The sequence below is a fragment of the Ictalurus furcatus genome, chromosome 3, assembly GCF_023375685.1.
Source record: "Ictalurus furcatus strain D&B chromosome 3, Billie_1.0, whole genome shotgun sequence".
In the NCBI taxonomy this organism is placed as follows: Eukaryota; Metazoa; Chordata; class Actinopteri; order Siluriformes; family Ictaluridae; genus Ictalurus; species Ictalurus furcatus.
In genome coordinates this window covers 24,868,526-24,893,782 of record NC_071257.1, presented here as the reverse complement: position 1 = coordinate 24,893,782, position 25,257 = coordinate 24,868,526, and the positions used below count along the sequence as shown (strand labels likewise).

At 41.8% G+C, this 25,257-nt stretch overlaps 1 protein-coding gene across 3 annotated transcripts in view; it reads right to left on the bottom strand.

Annotated features, from left to right (window-relative positions):
* The window catches only part of LOC128605862 (adhesion G protein-coupled receptor A1), a 252,530-nt gene that overhangs the window by 122,993 nt on the left and 104,280 nt on the right, over window positions 1-25,257 (bottom strand). For 2 of the 3 annotated variants that reach the window (XM_053621671.1, XM_053621672.1), the window contains 3 exons: window positions 20,810-20,959; window positions 6,006-6,167; window positions 386-586 (listed from right to left, as the gene is read on the bottom strand). In XM_053621671.1, coding sequence (XP_053477646.1) covers window positions 386-586; window positions 6,006-6,167; window positions 20,810-20,959 — 513 coding nt within the window. Of the gene's footprint in view, window positions 1-385; window positions 587-6,005; window positions 6,168-20,809; window positions 20,960-25,257 lie in introns of those variants that run through there. The other variant, XM_053621673.1, reaches the window with a different exon arrangement.

The window sequence follows — 25,257 nt, the reverse complement described above, 5'->3', positions numbered from 1 at the left end:
ACAAACAGGAAGGAAGCTATTGAAGAAAAACTATTTCAGACATTTGACCTTGCTGTGCCCTTGACACTCTTTGGATCAAAATCTAATCAGTTCATCTGCTGGTTACAATGATAATTCCATATAAATCCAACAAACATTCAACCACATTTTCTTGAGGTATCAGGCTAACAATAGTTGCATGAACAACCTGAAAAGACTGGATAGTGGAGGCATAAAAATGAAAGAAATATCTATTCAATGAAAACAGCATGTTCAGTGAACTTGACTTGAGCAGGAAGGGACTTTGTTCAAATGGCTTTAAGTGGCAACATTACTAAAGTGACATTCACCAGCTGGCTCTATTTTTATGTAAACAGAGCAGCTAGCTATGAGTGTTAACTCTTACCTGACTGAGCTGGCCGCTGGGTGATCCTGTGTCATTGGCTGTATGACATCTGAAATTGAGGAGAGTATCCTCCAACGATCTGGAAGCCCCAGAAACACCAGCGCCAGTATTGTGACCTGGATTAGCCACCACTGTACACAACAAACCCATTACACTTGAAGGCCTGAGCACGAAGGCCTCCAAAGCTATGTTAGCAGAGACCTGCATAAACAAAGAAAGGGAAAGAGAGAGTGTGAGAGAGAGACAGACGAAGAGAAAAGGAGGGTGGCTGATGACCTAGTTTCTTCCTAGTTGTTTGTCACTCATTTGTGCTGAATGAGGCAAGGACTTCTCTGATTATAGAAATATGCAATGAGTAAACAACACATTAGACACTGGGCAAACTGCAACCTACATATACAATGTGCAAATTGATTAGGGTGGATAGCAGGGGCAGAAAAAATGTAAGCAATTATGAAAGTAGGTTAAATGAAGGAAAGTGTCTTTACTCCATGATTTATATTTATACCAATAAATATTTATACATATTTATACCATAGCACTGTTGAATTCTCATATCTGATTGGTCAGAAAGTTTTGGTTAATTATACCAGCAGCTATGACAGTAGTGCTGGTTTTAATTCTGACCACATGTTCATATTCATGCTCTTGGAGATTCCTCAGGGCAAGTAGTGTTTTTTTTTGTCTTTTAACTTCAAGAGAGAGAGGCAAAAACAGAGAGGCAGGTAAGGGAATGACTTTAAAGCTGTTTATGGCTGCTATAGCGCCATGGTTCTATGAATGGTGGAATATCGCCAAAGAAGGTCAAGACATGGTGGAAGGAGTCGTGTCTCACGCATCACCTCGAGAATCTCGTATGATTTATTCACACGTGACCTTGACCGCTGGTGTGTCAGAAGCTATATTAGTTTCCGCCTACGTCACGGCCTGTCTCCTAGTCATTCTCGCAATCCGAGTGATCAGAGACTCTGGTGGTCTTCCACCATTGATAGAACCATGGTTACACTAGTAACCAGCGTTCTATTTCACTTTCCAGACCGCCAGAGATGGTCAATAAATGGTGGAAGATGAATACAGCCAAGTCATGAGGACCACAACCTAAGCGTTGTCTGGTATATACAGAGGACCTAACCGAAGGAATAGGAGCCACATTAAGCCTGTAAAACCTTGTGAACATGTAAAGTGATACCCATGTGGCCACTGCACATATCTCAGTGAGGGGCATGCCACGCAAGGCTGCACAAGAAGTGGCCACTGCCTGAGCTGAATGACACCTGACAGATGTTGGAGCTGTACGGCCTGTCAAGCGATATGCCTCGACAACAGTGCCTACTACCCAGTGAACGAGCCTTTGTTTTGACAAGGGTGCACCTCTTCCAAGGTGCACCCCCCAACCTCTTCACCCAAAACAGATGAATAGTCTGTGGTACGCCATGAGGTGGTCCTTAGCACAAATTGCCTTAATGCACAAACTGGACACAGGGCTGCCTGGAAGGCCTCGTCCTCCTGTTCAAATGCTGCCAACTTAATAGGCTGATTTGTGAACTGAGCTGGCAATACCTTGGGCTGGAAAGCCGGGTTTGGCCAAAGTGTAACCTGATTATTCTCTGGCCTCCACCTGAGACATTGTGGACTCTTTGAGGGAGCATGCAACTCGCTGACCCTCCTGGTTGATGTTATGGCCACAAGGAAAGCAGTCTTCATAGAAACACGCCTAACATTTGCTTGCTCAATGGGCTCATAGGGTGCTAAACACAAACTGTCTAACACCACCTGCAAATCCCACTGGGTATAAAAGCCACCACTAGCCTATCTGTACCAATTGACACCTGTCCCACAGGATCTCAGTGGGCTGACAGAGCTGCTGTAAATACCTTAAGTCCAATACCATGCTGATGGGACAGTCAACTGGAGTAAGAGCTCAATCTGTACACCATAAAAGAAACAGTTTCCATTTACTGTCATAAGTGCAACGTGTTAAAGGGGCCCTAGCACTCATGACAGTGCTCCTCACTCCCAGTGAGCACTGGAAGAGCGTCCTCTGAACCCCAGGGGCCAGATGTATAGCTTCAACCTGTCCGGGGAGGGATGACACAGGGCCATGTTCACCTGTGACAGCAGATCTTTCCGAGTTGTGGGCCAGTTGTGAGAGTGGATAGAAGGCTGAACCAAGGCATCCCTGACAGGGGGCCACTAGAATGACCTGGAGTCCAAGTGCATACCCAGGAATCACACTGACTGGCATGGGGTGAGGCAGCTCTTCTGAAGGTTTAACTTCAGACCCAAGGTGGCAACATGATGTAACAGGTGTTGTGTGTTGTTGGCAGCTTGCTGAGGTGAACTGGAACACAGCAGCGTATCATCCAAATACGGGAGAATCAGCATGTCTTCCCACTGAAGAGGTTCCAGTGCCAACTGAACGTACCATGTGAAGACCCAGGGAGAAAGAGAAAGGCCGAATGGTAGGACTCTGAACTGATATGTCTTGTCCTGAAATCTGAACTGAAGGAAGCTTCTCTGGTGCAGCGCAATAGGAATGTGGAAATATGCTTCCTTCAAGTCCACTGAGGTGAACCACATTAGATACCATGTCGGGCATCTGCCACCCATTAACATGCAGAAAGGAAGATGCTTGAGGCTTTTGTTTAAGCATCTGAGGTCCAGGATTGGCCTGAAGCAGCGATCCTTCTTCCAAACATGGAAATATTTTGACTAGAATCCACCAGGGTGGGTCCAGGGGTCTACTGACTCCATTGCACCCTTCTCCAGCAGCTTTCATACCTTCACTGATAGGGCAAGGGCCTGACAAGGGTCCTGGACCACCGTGAGGTGAGCTTGGGTGCTCACTGGGGGACTTAATGGAACTGAAACAATAGCCCTTCTTGAGTGTGTCGAGAAACAACTTGTTGTCTGTAATACTTCTCCAACTCTGTAACTGAGAGATTGAAAAGTGGCCTGTCACAGACCCTGAACCCCTAGCGACGATGGGGAAACTTTCCATTATCTCTGGCAGGGTGACAGTGAGTAGGCATAGGGCAAGCCGGTGGCCTAAAATAAGAGTGGGGTGCCTCTCCTCTTGAGTCAGGTCAGGCAGCCTGCTGCAGTGGCCTGTAAGACCCTTGTCTATGATGCTGCAAAGTTGCATGGCGAACAGGCATGCGGTGTGCATCTAGGCTAGGGTAGTGCACACTGCGTTCAATATGCTGAGATTGGGATTCTGCTGCCCATGCTTTGTGTTCAAGTTCCTCCTGGGCAGCCAGACCAAATACCTGACCAGGCACTAGTGGTAACTGGTGAAGGTTGTTATGGCATGCTTCTGGAAGCTTGGACTGGGCAAGCCACACCTCCATCTGGCTTATGTAATAAGCCCAAGAGCCTTTCCAATGGATAATGCCATCAATCCCGAGGCCTGCAGAGAAGCATCAAGCAGTTCTGGTACTGTGTTATCTGATGGTGTCATAGTCATGGAAGAATGAAGTGCCAGCAACAGATGGGTCATTGAATTTCCCACACAATTCAACCCTGACGCAGTGTTATAAATACCGACCAATAAGTCATCAGTATTTTGGTTGGGGCAGTGGAGTTCCTGTTTCAGGGCTTCATCTGGAGATCCCACCAAGAAATAAATACATGGCTCTACAGGAGGCATGTTTCTGAGTCCTTTATTCTGGGCTTCTGCCATTGCTGCCAGGGTGCAGGCTACGCGATCCGGCCTGGATGATGGGGCTGAGCTGAATGTAAAATTGGTAAAATCAGGACAGCTAGGTATCTGGAAGTCCTCTGGCTGTGCAACTGGATGATGCAACAGGTTTGATGGGCCCAACACAGGAGGAAGTGGGTCCAAATTCAACCTAGCTAGGGCCAGCTTGATTGTATCCTGCAGTGAAAACACTACTGAAGACCCAGCACCTTAAAGGAATGAAACCTCACCACTATAAGAGTGTTGAGCCTGAGAATGTGCCGATGATGTCTCCTCCAAGGTGGCATAATGGTGTTGCCCCTCAGTAATCAATGAGTCTGAGGCTGCTAGACATAGCGTGTCCAGCTCCTCCCTGGAAACATCAGCTGCCGGTTTACATCTAGGCAATGAAGAGGCAGATACAGATTCCTTCATCCACATTCTGACTGGCAGGAGGAAGCGACAATGCCAACAAAGCCTGAATGCCCTGCACAGCGTTAGACAGTTCAGCCACCTGGCAAGATAGTGTCATAGAGGGGGTTCATTTCTTCCTTGGAGGCCCTTCAATCTTATTAGCTGAATGCTTATTACCCATTTGAATCTTGGTTCTGGCTTGTGCAGGAGAATTCTGAAATCCATGGACAAACCTCCAAAGGCATCAAACTACACTCCGGGCAAAGATCGATTAGGGCTTGATGCCTACATAGGCAGGGCATTGCATATGCGCATCCAAAAGATCCATAGAGACCTGCATATATGGAGCATGAGGCAGCCATAACTACCTACACAAATAGAAAGATAACTCTGGTCAATCAAAGGGTTAATGCAAGAGGGAAAAAAAATGAAATATGGTACTGCAGTGAATAGGCGAGTAGTGGTTGTCATGGTAACCGCATGTATGAATGCCGCCCAGGTTCACCAGTGAGCGCAACTACAGCACAAAAAAGTTGAATGCAACAGGTGTGTACACATGGTCAAACTAGAACCCTGGCTAACCAATGAGTTCTAATATAGACACTCACCTCAATTCCGCTGACAGGAAACAGTGTTTAATGAAAACCCTGGATAACAAATGGTCCGATGAGTAATCCAACAAATCCAATACAATCCAATATAATTCAATGACAAATAGAAAATCCAATATGTTTGTTGTTGTTGTCTTGAGACAGCTATAGCGGGGAGCAAACGCCAACCCAAAAACTGTGCACACTCAAGCAAGATCTCTCCGCGAGAATTACAAAGAGACAGACCGTGATATAGGCAGAAACTGATATAGCTTCCGACATGCCATCGGTCAAGGTCATTTGTGACTGAATCATACATCGCAAGACGCGACTCCTTCCACCATGTACTGACTGTCTCTGGCGGTCTGGAACAGTGAAACAGAGAATAAGTGATGCAGGAAAAAACACGATGTGCAGTTCTTTAATTTTTTTTTAAATAATCATTGTCAAATTGCTGTAGAATTGGAGGGAAAAAAATCTGGACATGCTGGAATTGGAAAATAATCAACTTCGAGTAGGAACAGTAACTACCACTCAATGCTGTTATGGTTATTTTCCCATCAGAGCATGACCCAAAGAGTTTTATTCTTTACTCAGCTCACATACAAACTCCATTATTAATTGTTAAAAGTTAATTGTATATGTAGCATTACCTTTTACAAATGACAGCAAGTGTGTAACATATATGCAAAGTCATACATTTATCTTTATTATGATGTATTTTATGTGCTCATGTTTATGTTTATGGATTGCTCTTGAGCTGTCCTTACTGTGAATGACTAGGAAATTGAGTGAACATTATTGCCTTGCCTATGAGATGCCCTGTCTGTGAGTGAATGTGAAAATGTGCAAAGGCATAATGTATTCATCTATTACCCTTGAGAAGTTCTGTGAGAGTAAATCTGATATTGTACAAGAGGCTGTATTACTGCATTACCTTTGAGATGTTCTGGGTGTGTGTGTTGAAGGTGAGGTCTGCAATGCGCTCAACACACTGTATGATGCGTGTGCAGGCTCGAGCTTCATTCTGAGCCATCCAAAGGAAGTGCTCTTCCACCTGCATCATGTTGCTTGCGATGTCGGACACGTAGTCTCCTAGCTGGAGGGAAGAACACGATAAACAATGCATCCCTGATTAATAATAAGGAAGATTAACTATAATACAGGGCTAAGACCTCATACAATCAGATTTGATTTAAAAAAAAATATTCCGTAGATAAGATTGTGTCTGATGTGAGATTTTTAGTCATGCTGATGTTACATAAGTGATTGACTGACTGAATGACTTAATTGATGAATAAATCCCAAGTTGATTATGCAAAACATGCATTCATCCATTGTTCAGTGACCGCTTTATCCTTGGAAAGGTTATGGTGGACAAGAGAACTGGGTGTGAGGAGAGAATATCACTGAGTAAGTGAGCTAGCTATGTGTCAAAGCAATGATCCTTTTCCAAAATCAAGAAACTGTTATTTTGAGTTGACAAGAATAGCCATTTCATCAGATCTGGTTAAGTTATTCTGTTTGTTACCATGCAGAAAGATCAGAAAATGTCTGTCCAAGTTTTCAGAATCTACTATAAACCATGGTGGGAATGTTGCAGAAACTTGGCAACACTCCCTATGAGCTTGGGTGAGCTATCCTTTAAATGTGCACAATAAAGTACAATTTAAAAATTAAAATGAACTTTTAAGAGTAGGTTTAACTGGCCATACTTTTGGTGGCGTTCCTCCGTTACTGTCAGGGTGCAAATTAGAATCACAGTATAATCATCATAATCTAATATAGTCATAATCTAAATATAGTTGTATTCAATTCAATTCAATTAATTTTTCTTTGTATAGCACTTAACAATGGGCATTGTCTCAAAGCAGCTTTACAGAAACATAAGTTCAAGTTAAAGTTCAAGTGGTTTTATTGTCATTTCAACTATATACAGCTGGTACAGTACACAGTGAAATGAAACAACTAACCACATGAGACAACACATAACTAAATAAGATCTGCAAACATTCTACATAAAGTGCACATGCAGATGTGTGCTAAAAACACAGGACAGTACAGTAACTACTAAAACAGGAAAATGGGCACAGTAAGTGACAGTGTAATGCCGAACAGTACACAGTTTTAGTGTGGAAGTGTCTGATATAATAGGTAGTGCAGAAGATAGGTGCCAAGGAGTAACAATATGATTTTAAAATGGTATAAATGGAAACATAACATGTTATGACTGAGTATTCAGCAAATTAGCTTATACCAAATATGGATATAGCAGTTATTGTGGAAGCAGCCAGGTTAAGTGTATATAGTGACAATAAATTAAATACTATATTTTTATAATACAGTAACAGCAAAAATGCAACATAGTCAATGTAGGAATGTGCACATATTGCAGTGGGAATGGAATGATGTTCAGTTCAAAGTGTGTGTGTGTGTGTGTGTGTGTGTGTGTGTGTGTGTGCGTGTGTGTCAGTCCAGTCTCTGACTATTGAGGAGTCTGGTGGGAGATGGGCTTTCTTCAGCCTTTGTAGAAAGTAGACACACTGCTGGGCTTTCTTGGTTATGGAGCTGATGTTGAGGGACCAGGTGAGGCTCTCCATCAGGTGAACAGCAAGGAATTTGATGTTCTTGACGATCTCCACGAAGGAGCCATCGATGTTCAGCGGAGAGTGGTCACTCCGTGCTCTCCTGAAGTCAACAACCATCTCTTTTGTTTTGTCCACATTCAGAGACAGGTTGTTGGCTCTGCACCAGTCCACCTCCTCTCTGTGTGCTGACTCATTCTTGCTGATGAGACCCACCACAGTTGTGTCATCGGCGAACTTGATGATATGATTGGAGCCCTGCATTGCTGAACAGTTATGAGTCAGCAGAGTGAACAGCAGTGGACTGAGCACACAGCCCTGAGGGGCCCCCGTTCTCAGTGTCGTGGTGCTGGAGAAGTTGTTCCCAATCAAGACTGATTGAGGTCTTCCAGTCAAGAAGTCCAGGATCCAGTTGCAGATGGAGGTGTTCAGGCCCAGTAGGTTCAGCTTTCCATTCAGGTGCTGAGGAATGATTGTGTTGAATGCTGAACTGAAACCTCTGAACAGCATTCTTGTCATTCTTGTCCAGGTGGGTGAGGGGCAGATGTAGGGTGGTGGCAATGGCATCATCTGCTGAGAGGTTGGTGCGATACACGAGCTGCAACAGGCCCAGTGAGATGGGCAGCAGGGTCTTGATGTGCCTCATGATGAGACTCTCGAAGCACTTCATGATGATGGATGTGAGTGCAACGGGATGGTAGTCATTGAAGCAGGACACTGGAGACTTCTTCGGCATGGGGACAATGGTGGTAGCCTTGTTAGCTTGTTAGCCTTGTTAGCCTGCTAGCTGATCTCTGAGCACATCCTCTGAGCACTCTGCCAAGAATGTTGTCTGGTCCAGCAGCCTTCCATGGGTTGACTCTGCGTAGAGTTTTCCTCACATCAGCCATGGTTAGACACAGCACCTGGTCGTTGGGAGGGGGAGTGGTCTTCCTCGCTACCACGTCATTCTGCACCTCAAACCGAGTGTAGGAGTTGTTCAGCACATCTGTAAGGGAGGCATCACTGTCACAGGTGGGTGATGTTGTCCTGTAGTTGCTGATTGCCTGAATGCCCTGCCACATGCTTCACGTGTTGCCGCTACCTGTGAAGTGACTGTGGATTTTCTGGGTGGGTGCGCGCTTTGCCTCTCTGATGGCCCAGGACAGTTTGGCCTTCGCTGTTCTTAGGTCTGCCTTGTCACCTGCCCTGAAGGCGGAGTCTCGGGTCCTCAGTAGTGCTTGCACCTCCGCAGTCATCCACGGCTTTTGGTTGGAGCGTGTGGTGATGGTCTTGGAGACGGTGACGTCATCAATGCACTTGCTGATGTAGCTGTCACTGACACCGTGTATTCCTCCAAGTTGGTCGAGTTGCTGTCAGTTGCAGCCTCCCTGAATATGTCCCAGTCAGTGTGCTCAAAACAGTCCTGAAGAGCAGAGATGGCTCCTGCTGGCCAGGTTTTCACCTGCTTCAAACCCGGTTTGGATTGTCTGACGAGCGATCTGTATGCTGGGATTAGCATAACAGAGAGTAGCCAAGGTGGCTCTGCCCTGTACGCACCGGGGATGTTTGTATAAACAAGTTCCAGCGTGTTCGCCCCTCTCGTTGCAAAGTCCACATGTTGGTGAAATTTAGGGAGCACTGTTTTGAGATTTGTATGTTTGAAATCTCCGGCGATTATAAACGGTTCATCAGGGTGTGTTTTCTGCAGTTCACTAATAGCCCCATATAGTTCACAGAGCACCTCCTTAGCATTAGCGCTGGGGGGAATGTATACTCCATTTATAAGGACAGTGGTGAATTCCCATGGTAAATAAAATGGTCTGCATCTAACAGTCACAAACTCCACTAGTGATGAGCAGTAACTAGAAACTAGCACCGAGTTCTTGCACCATTCCGTGTTGATGTAAACACACAAGCCACCACCGTGAGCCTTACCACACAGAGCTGCATTTCTGTCGGCACGAAATGAGCTCGTCTAGTTGAATGGTGGCGTCTGGAACTCGGTCGCTGAGCCACGTCTCTGTGAAAACAAAGACACAGCAGTCTCTAAACTCACGCCGCATTGCCTGCTGGAGCCGGATGTAATCCAGTTTATTGTCCAGTGAACAGACATTGGAGAGCAGGATAGACAGGAAAGCCAGTCGGCTAGGGTTTGCTTTTAGTCTAGCATGGACCCCTGCCCTATTCCCACACTTCCGCTTCCTCTCACACCGCTTTCGACGTCCCCTCCCCCAGCCACAGGCATCAGGCAACGCCGAGGACTGGAGGCCTGGTCTCTGCAGCAAGCCGAGATTGCATAGATTCTCCAGCTGCTCATCATGCAGGTTGGTTGTTGCATGATTTCTGTATTTTAGCAGTATCTGGCGATGGTAAACATGAACACCGGTTTCTCTGATGTCCACATGCTGTAAAAAAAATGGGCTGCAAAACAAAAATAGCACCACTTTGGATCTGGAGAGGCCGCTGTATGCTATTGCCACACCGCCATCTTGGATTACTTGATATTAACACAGGATACAGATTTTAAGTGCGTGAATTTATCCCTATTGAGCAAGTCGGGGGTGACGGTGGCAAGGAAAAACTCCCTAAGATGATATGAGGAACAAACCTTGAAAGGAACCAGACTCAGAAGGGAACCCATCCTTATCTGGGTAGCAACAAATAGTGTTAAAGTAAAAGAAAGTTAATTATGGTTTTTATATGAAGTCTGTTTGTTGAACTAGTCCACTGTTCACTTAAGGAGACTTGAGTGCAAAATTGTATGTGGTAATTGCAGTCTTAAGTAAATAGCAGCAACTGTATCTCAAGCATAACTTTCCTGCACACTTAATCAAAATGAAATGCTTATGGTTAAATGATTAAGATGAAGTTCACCTATTGTCTTGGGGTCACTTTAAGTCTTGAGTGTGAATGAAGCAAGCTGATAAAATACTGTTAATTAAAATAGCATACAACTCTGAATTTGAGCAAATAATTAACAACCTCCAAAATAGTCTCACGCATGGAAGTTACATCTTTTACTATAGTTACAGTAAGCTATGTGTGTGCACACACATTCTCTCATGATCATCCACTCAGCGGTGAAATGGTTAGGAATCACTTCACAATAATTTTGACATACTGAGATGGTGTTTCACACAAAAACACACGACTCACCAATGTCCATTTTATCTGTGTTTAGTTTAGGTTGGTAATAAATAGTTTTTTGTACTCATATTTCATTTAACACAGGTGATGTCATTAGTAAGAGAAAGGGAACAGACATAAGGCAGTTTTTTACTGCCAAGAAAAGACAAATAAGGTGAGGAGTAGTTCAGAAAGTACATACTACTTTTTCAAGACATTCATGGAACTATTCTTCACATAAAGCTGAGCAGCATTGTATGAATCATAGCATTTAAAGTGTTGTGTTCATGTGCTGTTTTGAGGATACAGCACAGCGGTTCACTGAAGCACACGAGTAGTTTTACTTGTACTTGAGTAAAAGTTTTGGCTACTTTACCCTCTGAATATATCTAGTCTGAAGTTGGCAAATTTCTTTAAAAAAATCCCAACAACAACAAAAACAACAATACTCCACGTGCTGTTCATGTCCATATTCGTATTGTACCTGCTCAATCTGAATAATGTACTCATATATGGTTAAATCCCTTGTATACAAATATCAGTCTATATATATATATATATATATATATATATATATATATATATATATATATATATATGTATATATATACATATACACATATATATGTATATGTATATATATATATATATATATATATATATATATATATATATATATATATATATATATATATATTTACATGATTATCTAAAGCTATATTTATCTTTTAATTGTGTGCCTGCTTTCTGACACACATTTCTTGTTAGTGTTTTGCATCATTTCACTTAACAAAGTCATAATTCGGTGCTGATAAACACATGATTCAGATGTATGATCTATAATGTATGAGAAACTCATGCTGTGAACAGTTCTGTGAATAAACACACAACCCCCTCAACAGCACACTGTCTGTCAATTTATTTATCCATGTCGATTTTACATGTCAAAATCTAACAAACTTTATAGCAGGTTGAACTCAAAATGCACTAGCTGATGCACAGACTGACAGAAACAGAATACAAGAATACAAGAATACAAGAATACAATAGGTGTTGGATTTGATCAACTATTCCAATAAGCCAAATTCAATCACTCCACCTGTTACATCTTCTTTAACTAGAACTCAGGTGCTGTAAATCATCCACCATTAACTGAATGATCCTTTTGTGATAAATTGTATCAACAACTCCCCTAATATTACAAGTAAAACAGAGGCTGTTTATAATCATCACACTCATTTAACAAACATATGTAATGAATATTTATTATAATGTTTATGCATTATAAAAGGCTATGAATGGAAATATTTTACTGCTTTTTAATATGAACTGCCTTCCTGAAAATAAGATTTAAATCTACAGTATACTCACCTGAAGTATACTGCAAACATAAAAAGCAGGAATAGCTGTTTATTTTGAGCTCGAGAATGTTTTCATAAAAGATCAATATTGAGATGCAGGTCTACATGTTCCAACTGATGCATATGAAAACAGAAATGCTAGCTTAGCACATACCTACTGGCATGTCTGCAAATCTGTTTAATAATTAATGCCACATGGGTGCGCAAATAAAGTCCTCCAGGGCAGTAAGCATATATATATATATATATATATATATATATATATATATATATATATATATATATATATATATATATATATATACACACCCTTAAGATGTAGCACTGTGCAAGGTAAGAAGAATGCAATAACCCTACAGTTTCCTCCAGGAAGGCCAAAGCCTAATCAGACTTCCCTCTTTAGAATCATGCCATTTGCTACTTTTGGAATGCTAAAAACACCACAAGCATAGACTTACAACATAAGTAACTCTAAAGACTGTACATAAAAGTTAGTAACATTTAGTATGTCTGTAAATTGCATGTGTGGGAGGGTAAGCGATTTAACTATCCAACTGGCTCTGCTTGGGGTATGGCTTTGGCAGACCAATGGGGTGGGAGCTACCCGACTATTTAAGGACCCTTATTTTAGTAGGTGCATGGGTGTCTTAGTGATTCAGAGTTCCTCGCACCCCTGGCATTTCTGGTCCCCATTTCTGGGCCCCATTTCCGTTCAGGTACGTTGAGGCTCTGCTCACGCTGTAATGAGGAAAACATCTCAAGGCTAATTTGTTTATTTATAGTCTTAGAGCGGCGCTGGTGGTGCGTGCATTGTGGCGAGTTGGCACCGGAGATCGCGTTCAGTGATCGCAACATTTAGCCGGTGGCTGAATGATATGTATGTATATGTATGTCCAGCTGTGGTACCTGTGAGTAATCATACAACTTCGTGCCTGGTGTTTGTTCAACCCAATGGTACATTGGGACTTGGTATATTTAGGTTGACACTCTGATCTTTGTGTTAAGGTGAGAGTGGGGAGTTGAGCATCTAAGTCTTCTCTAAGACAAATCCCTAGCTGAAGACGCTACATGTGACGCCGTTGCTGTTTTGTTCCACCCGATCTGTTTTGCTTCATCTCATTTGTTTTGCTTTACTTCAGTGTTTTGCTTTAATTTAGTTTTGGATGTATGTTTGGCTTATGTTTTGCAACCACATGTAATCTGAGAGTCTAAGTGGTAAATTAGTGTTTTCCAGCCTCAAACCTGTTTCAGGTTTGTTGTTCCACACCACCACCTTACTATTGATGGGGTGTATGCTATGCGTTATTGTCTCCGTGCTATGGTGGCTATACTTTTCATTTGTACTGTTTACCATAATTCTGGTTCTGCTTAGGTGCTGTCAACTGCCTCTATTTCGTGTGGTGGTGTCAGTGGGCCCGGGCATTATAGCCACCACACCACGGTGTCTGTAATATTTGTCTTTGTTTGTTGTTTAGTGTTCGTGTAATTTTGGGTTAACCAGTGTCTTCTTTCTCTCCAGGAGCCAATGAGTCTTGGTGGGACAGGGGAGGCTAGCTGCATTTATTTGGTGGTGTGTGCTTCACAGCATGCTCAGTGTGCCATCACAACAACTTCTTTATGGTGTAGGTAGTGTTTGATGATTTTTTGGTGTGACTTGCAGTGGGTTTGGATGACCTCCCCTCCTGAGCTGTAGCTGGCCTGCCTTGTCCCTGCCAAGCATGGGCCTGGAGAAGTGCTCAGTTTTAAAAATCCTTATTGTGCTTCCTGGGAGAGAGTTTACATTTTTATGTTAAGTTTTAATGATGCTTAAGTGTTATAGTAAAATAATTTTTATATTCATACTCATGTCTCACTCTCATGTTCCTTGCCCCGAGTGGTAAAACTTATCTGTGTGCCTTTATCTGGGAGTATTTCCCTGGTTCTCCCCCAGGGTGGCATAGTTGGATTTACTAAATTGGGATAAACATTTCCCTCCACTTGGGAATGCCACACATAGTAGCTATAGATTTCTGAACCAGACACTAGATGAGCTCCCAGGGTGGAGTGCTTTAGTAGTGAAACCAAGGTGGTCACTTCTTCTTTTCATAAAAAAAAATAATCTAGAGATTGTACCGAAATTCACATTACAGAGCCATACAGTATATCCAATGTCAGGAAATTAAAATAATTTCATTATGGAAGTAATGTCTTAAAATATTACAAGTTAACTGAATAAGCAAATTCAAGTTTCATTACAATGAAGTCAAGTACAATTTAGAAAGCTTTTAAAAGTTTGCTTAATGAAGCCACTGAACGTACACACTACAAATCATTAAAACAGTTGAGTTTCTTGATAAGAAAATTCATTGTAAATTGGCTAGCATGTTCACTAGCAGCTTTGTTAAAAAGCTACCTTCACTGAGGCTTTAAAGCAATTCTGATATCAGTGTTCATGATGTGACATTCAAGGTTTATGTAATGACATAAACAGTCCATAGACAAACAGTATTAAAATATATTGTTTTCCTGAATAGTTATTTTGCCATGGTCATGAAATGGTCTTGTATTAATACATTTTGTAATAAATAAAGAATATCTATGAGAATGAACAAAAAACAGACAGAACAACAGGTGATAACAATTATACAGCATCTATACAGCTCAGATACTGGCAACAGCTATACAGTATCTATACAGATCAGATACCGGCAACAGCTATACAGATCAGAGCAACTGAGATGCTGTAGTTTTAGGAATTGGACAAAATAACACGCAAATCTGGCCATGGCTAATTGCTCAAAGTTTAGTATAGTACAATTATATAATAAGCTGCACCTCAGATTTCTCCATTTCCCCACTATTTTTCTTACTTTTCTTTCGCTTGGTCATCCCACAAATGAGGGAGCGAAATGAGAAAATAGGCACAGATAGCTTATTACATCACTCTCAAAAACAAAGAAACTAATTACTTTGCCCTGATGTATGTGTACTACTGTAATTCTGAGTATAATAGTGGAAATCATCATTTCTAAAGCAAGTGCACTGACTTTGTGCTTTCCCAAATAAATGAGCAAGAAATACAGAAATTTTGGAAATGTGTAAATATTTATGATTATGTTGTTAAATGATTCTTTAATACAGGTCATTATACTGGAATGCATATAGCTATCACTAAAACTTTCTGCTTTGTCACTGGCAACTAAAAATCTAAATGTTAACCAATAAGGTGACTTCTCTACACGGTTGATCCTTGCATGCCAAATATTTTGCATATTCATGGGAAACATCTGGGTTACGCATGTAACTCTGTTCCCTGAGAAGGGAACAAGACATTGCGTGAGCTTCATGGTGTGGGAAGCACCAAGCCTAACCGGTATCTGAAGTCCATGTGAAATCACGCCTATTTATAGGCCCGCCTTGGTCAAGTGATGTGGCAATTTTGCGCATCGCATGACTATAAAAACAGCAATGTGAACCATATCATCATTCTCTATTATCTGAAGCGAAAATGCAATTCACACGCATGCCCCAGTATGACAAAGCTACACAACATCTCGTTCCCTTCTCATGGAACAGGGTTACGTAACCCAGACGTTCCCTTTCAAAGGGAACTCAATGTTGCGTGAGCTTCACACTGTAGGAACAAGTATACCCACTCTGTCATACTGAGTGTATGGCCTGTCACAAGGGCCTGTCATCAATAGGGGTGTGGCTGGCCAAAATGGCAGCCACATAGATCTTAATTGTAGAATGAGCCAACTTTGCTGAGAAACGTTCCTGTAAGAACTCCAAGACTGTAGCCATTGCGCAGTTTACTGGGTCTCACTGAGGTTCCTAGCATTTAATATGGTCTCTACAACCTCGGTTGAGAGACCGGAATCTATGAGCTGGTGCCCCTCAGGGGCCAGACTCACAGTTACCATGGTTCTGATCTAGGGTATTAAATTAACTATCTGGCTTGAGACAATAGATCCCTGCGAACGTTAAACTCCCAGGGAGTGCCGTCCAGCAGATATATTATCTCTGAGAACCATATATTAGCTGGCCCATAAGGCCAAACTATAATACCGAATGAATGTGTGCGGTGTAGACCACCCTGCCGCAGCACACATTTCCTGTAAGGGTACCCCTTAGATAAAGCCTCTGAGGAGGCGACCCATCCCCCAGTGGAGTGAGCCCCTATGCCCAGAGGCGTAGCGAGACTGTGTGCCTCATAAGTGATAGAGATTGCTTCCACTATCCAAATAGAGATGCACTGCTTTGACGCAGCATCACCTCTACTGTCACTGCCAAGCAAACCAGCAACTGCTCTGACTTACACCACTGGCTGGAGCAGCAGATATAAGTACAGTACAGCCCTCACTGGACACAGTAGGTGCAATCTTCTTTGTTCCAGTGTAAGGAACAGAGGAGGGAGTAAGCCTGCAACACTATCGGCTGGGCAGCAGATGTAGGTGCTTAGGAATAATCCGGCCTAGGATATTAGCCAAGGGAGGCTTTGGCTAATACAGGGAAAAAGTCAAGGCAGGAAGGGGCAACAGGGATGTCAGGGCCCGCAAAAAGAGCTACCTTTAGAGTCATAAGCTTCTCTGAAGCTGACTCTAAGGGCTTAAATGGGGCGCCTGACAGACCACAGAAGGTCCCAGGAAAGTATGTGTGGTCTGCACAATGGGCCTCAGCTGTCTGAGACCACGCATACACCTCGAAGTTAGAAGATGTTGCCCCACAGAGGATCCATCAATATGGGCGTAGCTGGCCAAAATGGCATCCACATAGATCCTAATTGTAGAAGGAGCCAACCATGCTGAGAAACATTCCCATAAGAACTCCAGGACTGTAACTATTGCGCAGTTACTGGGTCTCACTTGTGTTCCTCACACCATGCTAAAAAAGTTGCTACTTGAATGCATACAATTTTCTCATGGATGGCACTCTAGCGTTTATCATGGTCTCTACAACCTTGGTTGAGAAACCGGAATCTATGAGCTTGTGCCCCTTAGGGGCCAGACTCACAGTTTCCATAGTTCTGGCAGAGGGTGATAAATCAACCCTCAGATCCCAGATCCCTGAGAACGGGAATCTCCCAGGGAATTCCATCCATCAGAGATATTATCTCTGAGAACCAAATTCAAGCTGGCCAAACCTAGCAGCAGATGTAGCACAATATTGGTGAACTCTTGCTAGAGCCTGTGGGAGCAAAGAAATCAAGGGAAAGGCATACAGATGTGACCTCAGCCACGTGTGTACCATGGCATCCAGCCCTGACCTTTGTTTTTTTTTGGTGTGGGAGGAGTGAGTGCAAACCACAGCAGGCAGCATGTTGTCTCCTCAGAGGCAAACATGTCCATTTCCCCTTGGCCGAACCTCCGCCATATCGACTCACCCACTTGTGGATGGAGCTTCCAATCCTTGGGCCTCAGCACCTGCCTCCACATTCCGGTTACCTGGAATGTACATTGCACTCACTGACAGAACTTCTCCTTCACCAGAGAAGACTTAATTGACCCTGCCTGAATAGGAGGCACGAACGTAATGCTCCCTGGTGGTTGATTTATGTGACCACAGCTGTATTGTCTAAGACATGGTGACCTCTTAAATGAGGAGAAGGAATTCAGTGGTAGGAGTACACTTCTAGGCGATTTATATGCCACACTAGATGAGGGCCGCGCCAGAGACCGTGAGGGGGACATCTGATATTACAATCTTAAATCGATAAGGGATGCCCCAGGAGTGTGACCTTAGACTATAAACCGGGGACACCTCCAAGTTCTCAGAGCATGTAGGGATTTCTGCATGACACTGATTACTCTCAGGTGTTTCGTCCTTGGATGAACTCCCCCGAATTTCAGCCACCACTGAATGGTCTCATATGCAATGGGCCCAACGGTAGGACGTTGGCTGCTGCTGCCATAAGACCAGATCCAACATTATGTTGCTCAATGTTGATAGAATTGACCCTATGCATGTTGGGGATAGACATGCCCTCATCATATTCAAATCCCATATAACCCCTAGAAAAGTCGCGATCGACTGGAGAAGCAACTTTCCCTGAAGTTTAACCTGAGCCCCAAGCCCCTCATATGGGTGATCTCGATGTTGAATCACCAACTTCCTGGACCGTGCTATAGAATTAACTAGTCATCCAGGTAATTTAGCACATCTACCTGGAGTCGCAAATAAGCCAGCCCTTTGTGAAGGTGCAAGTGGATAAAGCTAGACCAAAGGGAAGAACTGATATTGATACACGTTGCCTCCAAACGTGAACCTCAGGAAATTCCTGTGACTGGGCAATGGAATATGCATCTTTTTTAGATATATCGTCACAAACCAATCCTCAAACTGAGTCTGTGGAACGATATGTTTGAGCACTAACATTAACTAAAATTCAGGATGGTTCAGGATCTAAAATTGGCCGCATACCCCATCTTTTCTGTGGACCAGGAAATAACGGCTGTAAAACCTCTCTTCATCAGAGAAGAGGTACATGTTCTATGGTCCATTTGTCCAAGAGAGATCTACTTCCTTGGCTAACGTTGGTCTCTGCATTGTGCTGACTACTGTGGTGAGCACACCTCCGGGGGATTGAGCTATGAACTGGACCCGGTACCCCTTTCTATGGTGGACAGAACCCATGGAGACACATTTGGCAGTAGTTTCCATGCTGCCAGATGGTCTTTAGTGACATTAACACTTTCACATTTTGTTGGAAGGAAAGTATCAGATTTTTTGTTGCCCTTTGACAGCTCACTGACCAGACAAACTGAAATCTTGGGATGACATATTCGCCTTCTGTGCCTTCCTCACAGTTCAGCAGGTCTGCCTTGTTGGCCGGCCACACTGCCATTGTATGTTGAGACCCACAAGCAAGACCTGCTATCCAATTGTCATGGCAACTTTATGACAATGGGCATAGAATGCACTTTTAATAAAACGTAAATTTGTCCCCCACACTTTTTCACTGGCCATGGCCAATTTGCGTATCTTTGATTTCTATACGTGTACATGTCTATATGTCTTTACATGACCTGATGTTGCCATGACAATTGGTCATTCATGTCACGTGTCATGCCCATGCTCACACCCACGCTGAGCGCTAAGGGGTCGCAATGAGCTCAAAGTGGCAAAAAACTGGGGACTGTTGAATAGAATAGAACAGAATAGAATAAAGTAGTGTGAATATACAAGTATATATTATATACTGTGTGCTATGTATATGCAATACATTGTACACTAAACACTATTTGCAATATTTAAATAATACAGTGTAATATACAATATAACATGCAAGTACAGAATCATAAATTGCATATTAAGCCAATTAAGAGCAAGAAGAGATAAAACCTATCAATTAGACAAAAGTCAGAAAAAATGAATATCCCCCCCCCCCCCCCCCCACACACACATCTGAAATGATGGCTACGCCCCCCCCCCCTCCCCCGAGTCAGAGAGGGTGAGATGACGCAAGCTCCAAAACCCGGAAGGAAAGAGCAAGAGATAGCGCAGTTCTCATCTCCGATTCCCCTCCAGATCCATACGGGATCCCCAGGATCTGAGCGACCTCGACAGTGGCCGGCCCAGAGTCCTGAGGTTCCGAAACCCATCTCGCTTCTGGTGAGAAGCGAGAGAGGTCCACTCCCATACACTTCACACAGAAATTGTCCATGTTGTCCCTGTAATAAAACGGGAGTAAGGAGTAACACACTTCCTGAACTCTCTCTGACTCATGCCTTTCTTTTTTTTCAAAGAGGCTGAATGAAAAGTAAAGATATATATATATATATATATATATATATATATATATATATATAGAGAGAGAGAGAGAGAGAGAGAGAGAGAGAGAGGAAGTGACGAGTTTTTAGAAGCATTCACACAAACAGCCAACATGCGGTCTTTCGCTGAAGATAATAAGGCTGATGATGTGGTTTATTTACAGGAGATATGCCTAGGATTACAGTAGCTTAAAAAAAGAAAAAAACAAATCAGCCAGGAATGAGTGGAACCGAGCAAAATGAGCAACACACACACAAACATCAGTGTGGCTTTTCAGTGCTGAGCGAAAGCCTGGAAACAGATGTTTCTACTCACTAGTTTGTAATTTTGATTAATATCCTCTGGTGCAATTTGCTATCACCCCAAATTGTAACATTATAATGTACATGACATAATTAGCTGTACAGTTATACTCTAGCCAGGCATATTTGCTTTCCTCCAGTCAGTTACATGACATGTGAATGCTGTTTGCTTGGAAGGAACTTACAAAAGCACCTTTGTGGGAGCAGACTTTTGATCCAACTATGCAGAGGCACACAAGGTTATAGCTACAAATTTAATTAGTGTAAGCAGTGCAGATTGCTGGATCTGAAATCAGGTGTGTAACTGCCTGCATAAATCAAAAAGCACTACTGGTCTCTTGTTACACTTTTTCATATCATTGTACTGTGTGCATGCATTTTTTTAAGGCGAGGATTTAGGTAGAGGTTTGGTGGAATGCCTGAGACTTTAAGTCTGGAGAAATTTTGCAAAGATTATTAAAACAGCAGCTTTAACCCTGGGTCTTTAATAATCTTTTCCAAATTACTGATTCCTTCCTAATGTGACACAAAATGTATAAAAACAGAAACTTCCATATGAGTTAAAATGTTGAATGGCTCAGATGAATCACAGTAAATGGAATAGATTGTGTAGAGCAGGCTGGGGAAAGCCCTTACTTCTCTGAGGCGATCCACAAGACGTGTAATTCTCTCAACAAGATGTGTGACAAAGATGACGTCCACCATGTCATCAAACATTGTTGCATCGCTAGTTATGGAGGAGAGCTGTTGGGCCAGGAGCAGAGCGTTGGAGGTGTTCACTGGTATCTGTGCGTGTGAGAGAGAGATAGAGAAAACACTTAACCTCCGTAATGTTCATAATGAGAAAAGGATTATTTCTTCAAATGTAAGATCACTCTAATTAGTTCATAGTGTTCATTTGTTCATTTAGGCTTTAATCATTTATACAATTAGTCAAATATGCTTGTTTTAGAGGGACATAATCTAATATTCTAATGCCTGAGAATACTAACATGCACCTCTTCTAATCTATCACCATTTAAGAATGTAATATAGTAACCTTATTGCGAGCTTTAAAGTGAGCATTTTTGTAATGTAATAACACAAAAACCAGTGTGGGAAAAAGGCCATTATACTGACCTACAAGAGCAAGTAAATCATTCGTGTCGAATGTAGGTTATCTGAGTGGACAGTGTTACTAGTCTAGCAGTCTCCAAGCACCTGTGTCAGAATTCTGGCAAAGTAATCAAGATCTGTCCAATTGGAGTAGAGAAGACTGCAATGATAGCATTCCATTGGGTTTTAAAATACGAAACAGCATCTGCTGAAATATCAACTCAAATGTCCCAGGACTAAGAGTTTTGTAAGATGCACAATGTTATGTTATGCAAGACAGTGAATACATTTCATTTAGTTTAGCCAAGTTAAGTCTAAATAATTTTTTTATTGTTTCAATTAAATAACAAACAGTTTCACTACAGTATAGCTAATTAGGCATTTCCCAGGCCCTGTCAATAATTATAATGATCTTGATAAAGATGTTTATTATATACATAGAAATCTAAATGTCAAAGTATGTATTTAGTTAGTGATATGGAGCAATAAAAAATCTTATAAAACACAAATATATCAGCTATGCATATAATGAAATCTGCTTGTTCAACTGACCAATAAGACAGGCTACGTGACCGGACACATACACCAGTGTAGCTATTTGTAATGTGTAATGAGAGGCAGGATACAAGTGTGTAAACAAGTATATGATTTACTGGGGCAAATCCAAGAATCATAATCCAAGTTTATAATGTGGGCCAAAACACAGGCCAGTAAACATTGCTAATCCATAATTAGAAATAAGTATTGAAAGCTAGGGTCAAAATCAGGAAGTACAAAAACACAAATTCCAGAATGAGAAAATATTAGGCATATAGAAAAAAGGCTTAATATCAGTAATGCATGGCAAGACTTCGTAATGATATATTGACAAAACAGGGTATGAATGGACAAACTAATTAGAACTAAACACAGAACAGGTGAACACAACTGAGCAACAAGCCCATGACGGGACATGCGTGCAGACAAGACTAGAATTGAATCCAAAACAAATACCATGGTATTCATTGAAGAGAGAAAACATGACACTATCAGGATGCATTGCAGAAGGAGATAAAATGAGATACAGTGCCCTAAACTAATATTGGCACCTTTGGTAAATAGGAGCAAAGAAGGCATGAAAAATTGTCTTTATTGTATGACCTTCTGATTTTTTGTTTAAAAAAAATCACACAAATAATCTGCTCTCATGGATATCAAACAATTGCAAGAAAACAGGTTTATCAAAATATCTTTGTTAAATATAGGTGTGCAAAAATTATTTGTACCCTTTTAGTCAATACCTTGTGCTACCTCGAATTGCCAAGAAGACAGCTCTGAGTCTTCTCCTATAATGCCTGATGAGGTTGAAGAATACATGGCAAGGGATCTGAGACTATTTCTCCATACAGAATCTCTCTAGATCCTTCAAATTTTGAGGTCCATGTTGGAGGACTCTCCTCTTCAGTTCACCCCACAGGTTTTCCATGGGTTTCAAGTCAGGTGACTGGGCTGGCCTTGGCAGGAGTTTGTGGTCAGTAAACCATTTTTGTGTTGATTTTGATGTATGTTTTGGATCACTGTCCTGCTGGAATCCAACCACAGCCCATTTTAAGCTTTCTGGCAGAGGCAGTCAGGTTTTCATTTAATATCTGTTGATATTTGATAGAGTCCATGATGCCATGTATCCTAACAAAATGTCCAGGTCCTCTGGCAGAAAAACAGCCCCAAAACATTAAAGAGCCACCACCATATTTAACTGTGGGCATGAGGTGCTTTTCCATATGGGTAAATTTCTGTAGGCGCCAAAACCACCTCTGGTGTTTATTGCCAGAAAGGTCTATTTTGGTTTCATCTGACCATAGAACCCAATCCCATTTGAAGTTCCAGTAGTGTCTGGCAAACTGAATATGCCTGAGTTTGTTTTTGGATGAGAGTTAGAATTTTCTTGAAACCCTTCCAAACAACTTGTGGTGATGTAGGTGACTTCAGATTGTAGTTTTGGAGACTCTCTAACCCAAAGACACAACCAACTTCTGCAATTCTCAAGCTGTGATCCTTGGAGATTTTTTGGCCACTCGAACCATCCTCTTTCCAGTGCATTGAGACAATAGACACACGTCCAATTCTAGGTTGATTCAAAACATTTCCAGTTGACTGGAACTTCTTAATTATTGCCCTGATGGTGGAAATGGGCAATTTTAATGCTTGTGCTATTTTCTTATAGCCACTTCCCATTTAGTGAAGCTCCACAACCTTTTGCCACAAATCACAGCTATATTCCTTGGTCTTACCTATTGCTATGAATGACCAGGGAATTTGGCCTATGTGTTACCTCATATTTATGCCAAGTCATGGTTGAACAATTTCCTGTTCCTAGTCACCCAGGTGTAATAAAAAAAATTAAAATATAATTGGGAATATACTTCAAATATATTTTACTCATATGAATTCATTGGGATGCCAAAACTTGTTGCACACCTATTGGCACCCCATTCAACAAAGATATTTTCTTTTGGATAAACCTGTGTTTTGTTTGCAATTATTTGATATCCATCTGAGCAGAGAATTTTTGTGAATTAATTTAGAAAAGATCAAAAGGTTAAACAATAAAGACAATATTTCACAGCCTTCTTTGCTCATATTTACCAAGGGTGCCAATATTAGTGGAGGGCACTGTAAATGTAGAGTCAGTAAAGTTTGCAAGTACTGCCTCTGAGTGTGCAGCACACTTGAAAAGGAGAGATGAAAAAAAACTTGCCAACTTTTTGTGGCTATTTCATTAATATCCCATTTGGAGGTCCATGCGACCCTGGTGGCCTCATGCGCTCCCTGCACTTTAAGGCCTGTTCACATTGGGATGTTTTTCGCGGCGCGAAAAATGGTCCGTTTAACACCCTAATGGCTGTCAATGGCTGTGTTCACACCCATGCGTAAAATGCGTGGCGTCAAAGCATAAATTTTTTTTTAACGTCTAGGGGTTCGCTTGAATGTTGTGAACTCTTTATATTTCTGGATTTCTTGAGTTAAATCGGATGTCTGTTGAAAATTTCATGAGAATAGTCTTATCAGAAGCATATTTATTGAAAGAAATGTTGATGCATGACACTGAGATGCAAGCATATATTCAAAGTGATCCTACACTAGACTACACTTTCTACTCTAAATAGCATTGTTTGTTTATTTGTCTCTTCCCTGCAAATATGTAAATGATAATCCACTGATTGATAGTCCACTGTATTTATTTTGCACCTGGCATATATATTCTTGAGGTCTTATTCAAATAGCTATATGCCTCATTACTGAGTCAGCGTATTATCATATTGACCACAATAAAGACTATTCATAGTAAACACTTCATCAATTTGCAGGAACATTAACATTTTTGGGCACAACCATAGTTGCCTTATACCCACCAGCCCCCTCACAAAAAATATCTGGGTCTTCCCATAAGTATATGAATACTATTTTTGTGACTTTTAATTAATTCAAATCATTACTTACTTAAAAAGAGTATATTGTTTAAAATTAGAACTTTAAGGATTTAGCTTTAAAGAAGTATTTGTAGCAGTGGCCAAATCACCAAATATCTTAAATTTCGATAGAACATGTAGAACATGTTAGATCAAAAATATTATATGTCAGTTGCTGTAGTGAGTGCTGGTGCTTATAGATATTATGTAATCTCAATTAGCCAGTTCGCAAAAAGTGTGTGAACGACCATTTGCAAAGACGTAAATACTGGCTCCCTTCTTCTTCTCAGTGATAAGCGGGTGTCAGAAGCGGAAAGGTGTGCAGTGCCACCTTGTGTACCAGGGTATTTCTGATTTTCAATAAGCGCCATCTACTGTCCTTGAGTGAATTTACACTTTCATTCAGCATCGCGTTTAACGCGTGGGTGTGAACACAAAAAAAAAAACGTCCTGGTGTGAACAGGCCTTTAGTTCTATTAACTAAACACTTGCATACATATACCACATCACATTATCTGCAGGATAGAACTAATTGAAACT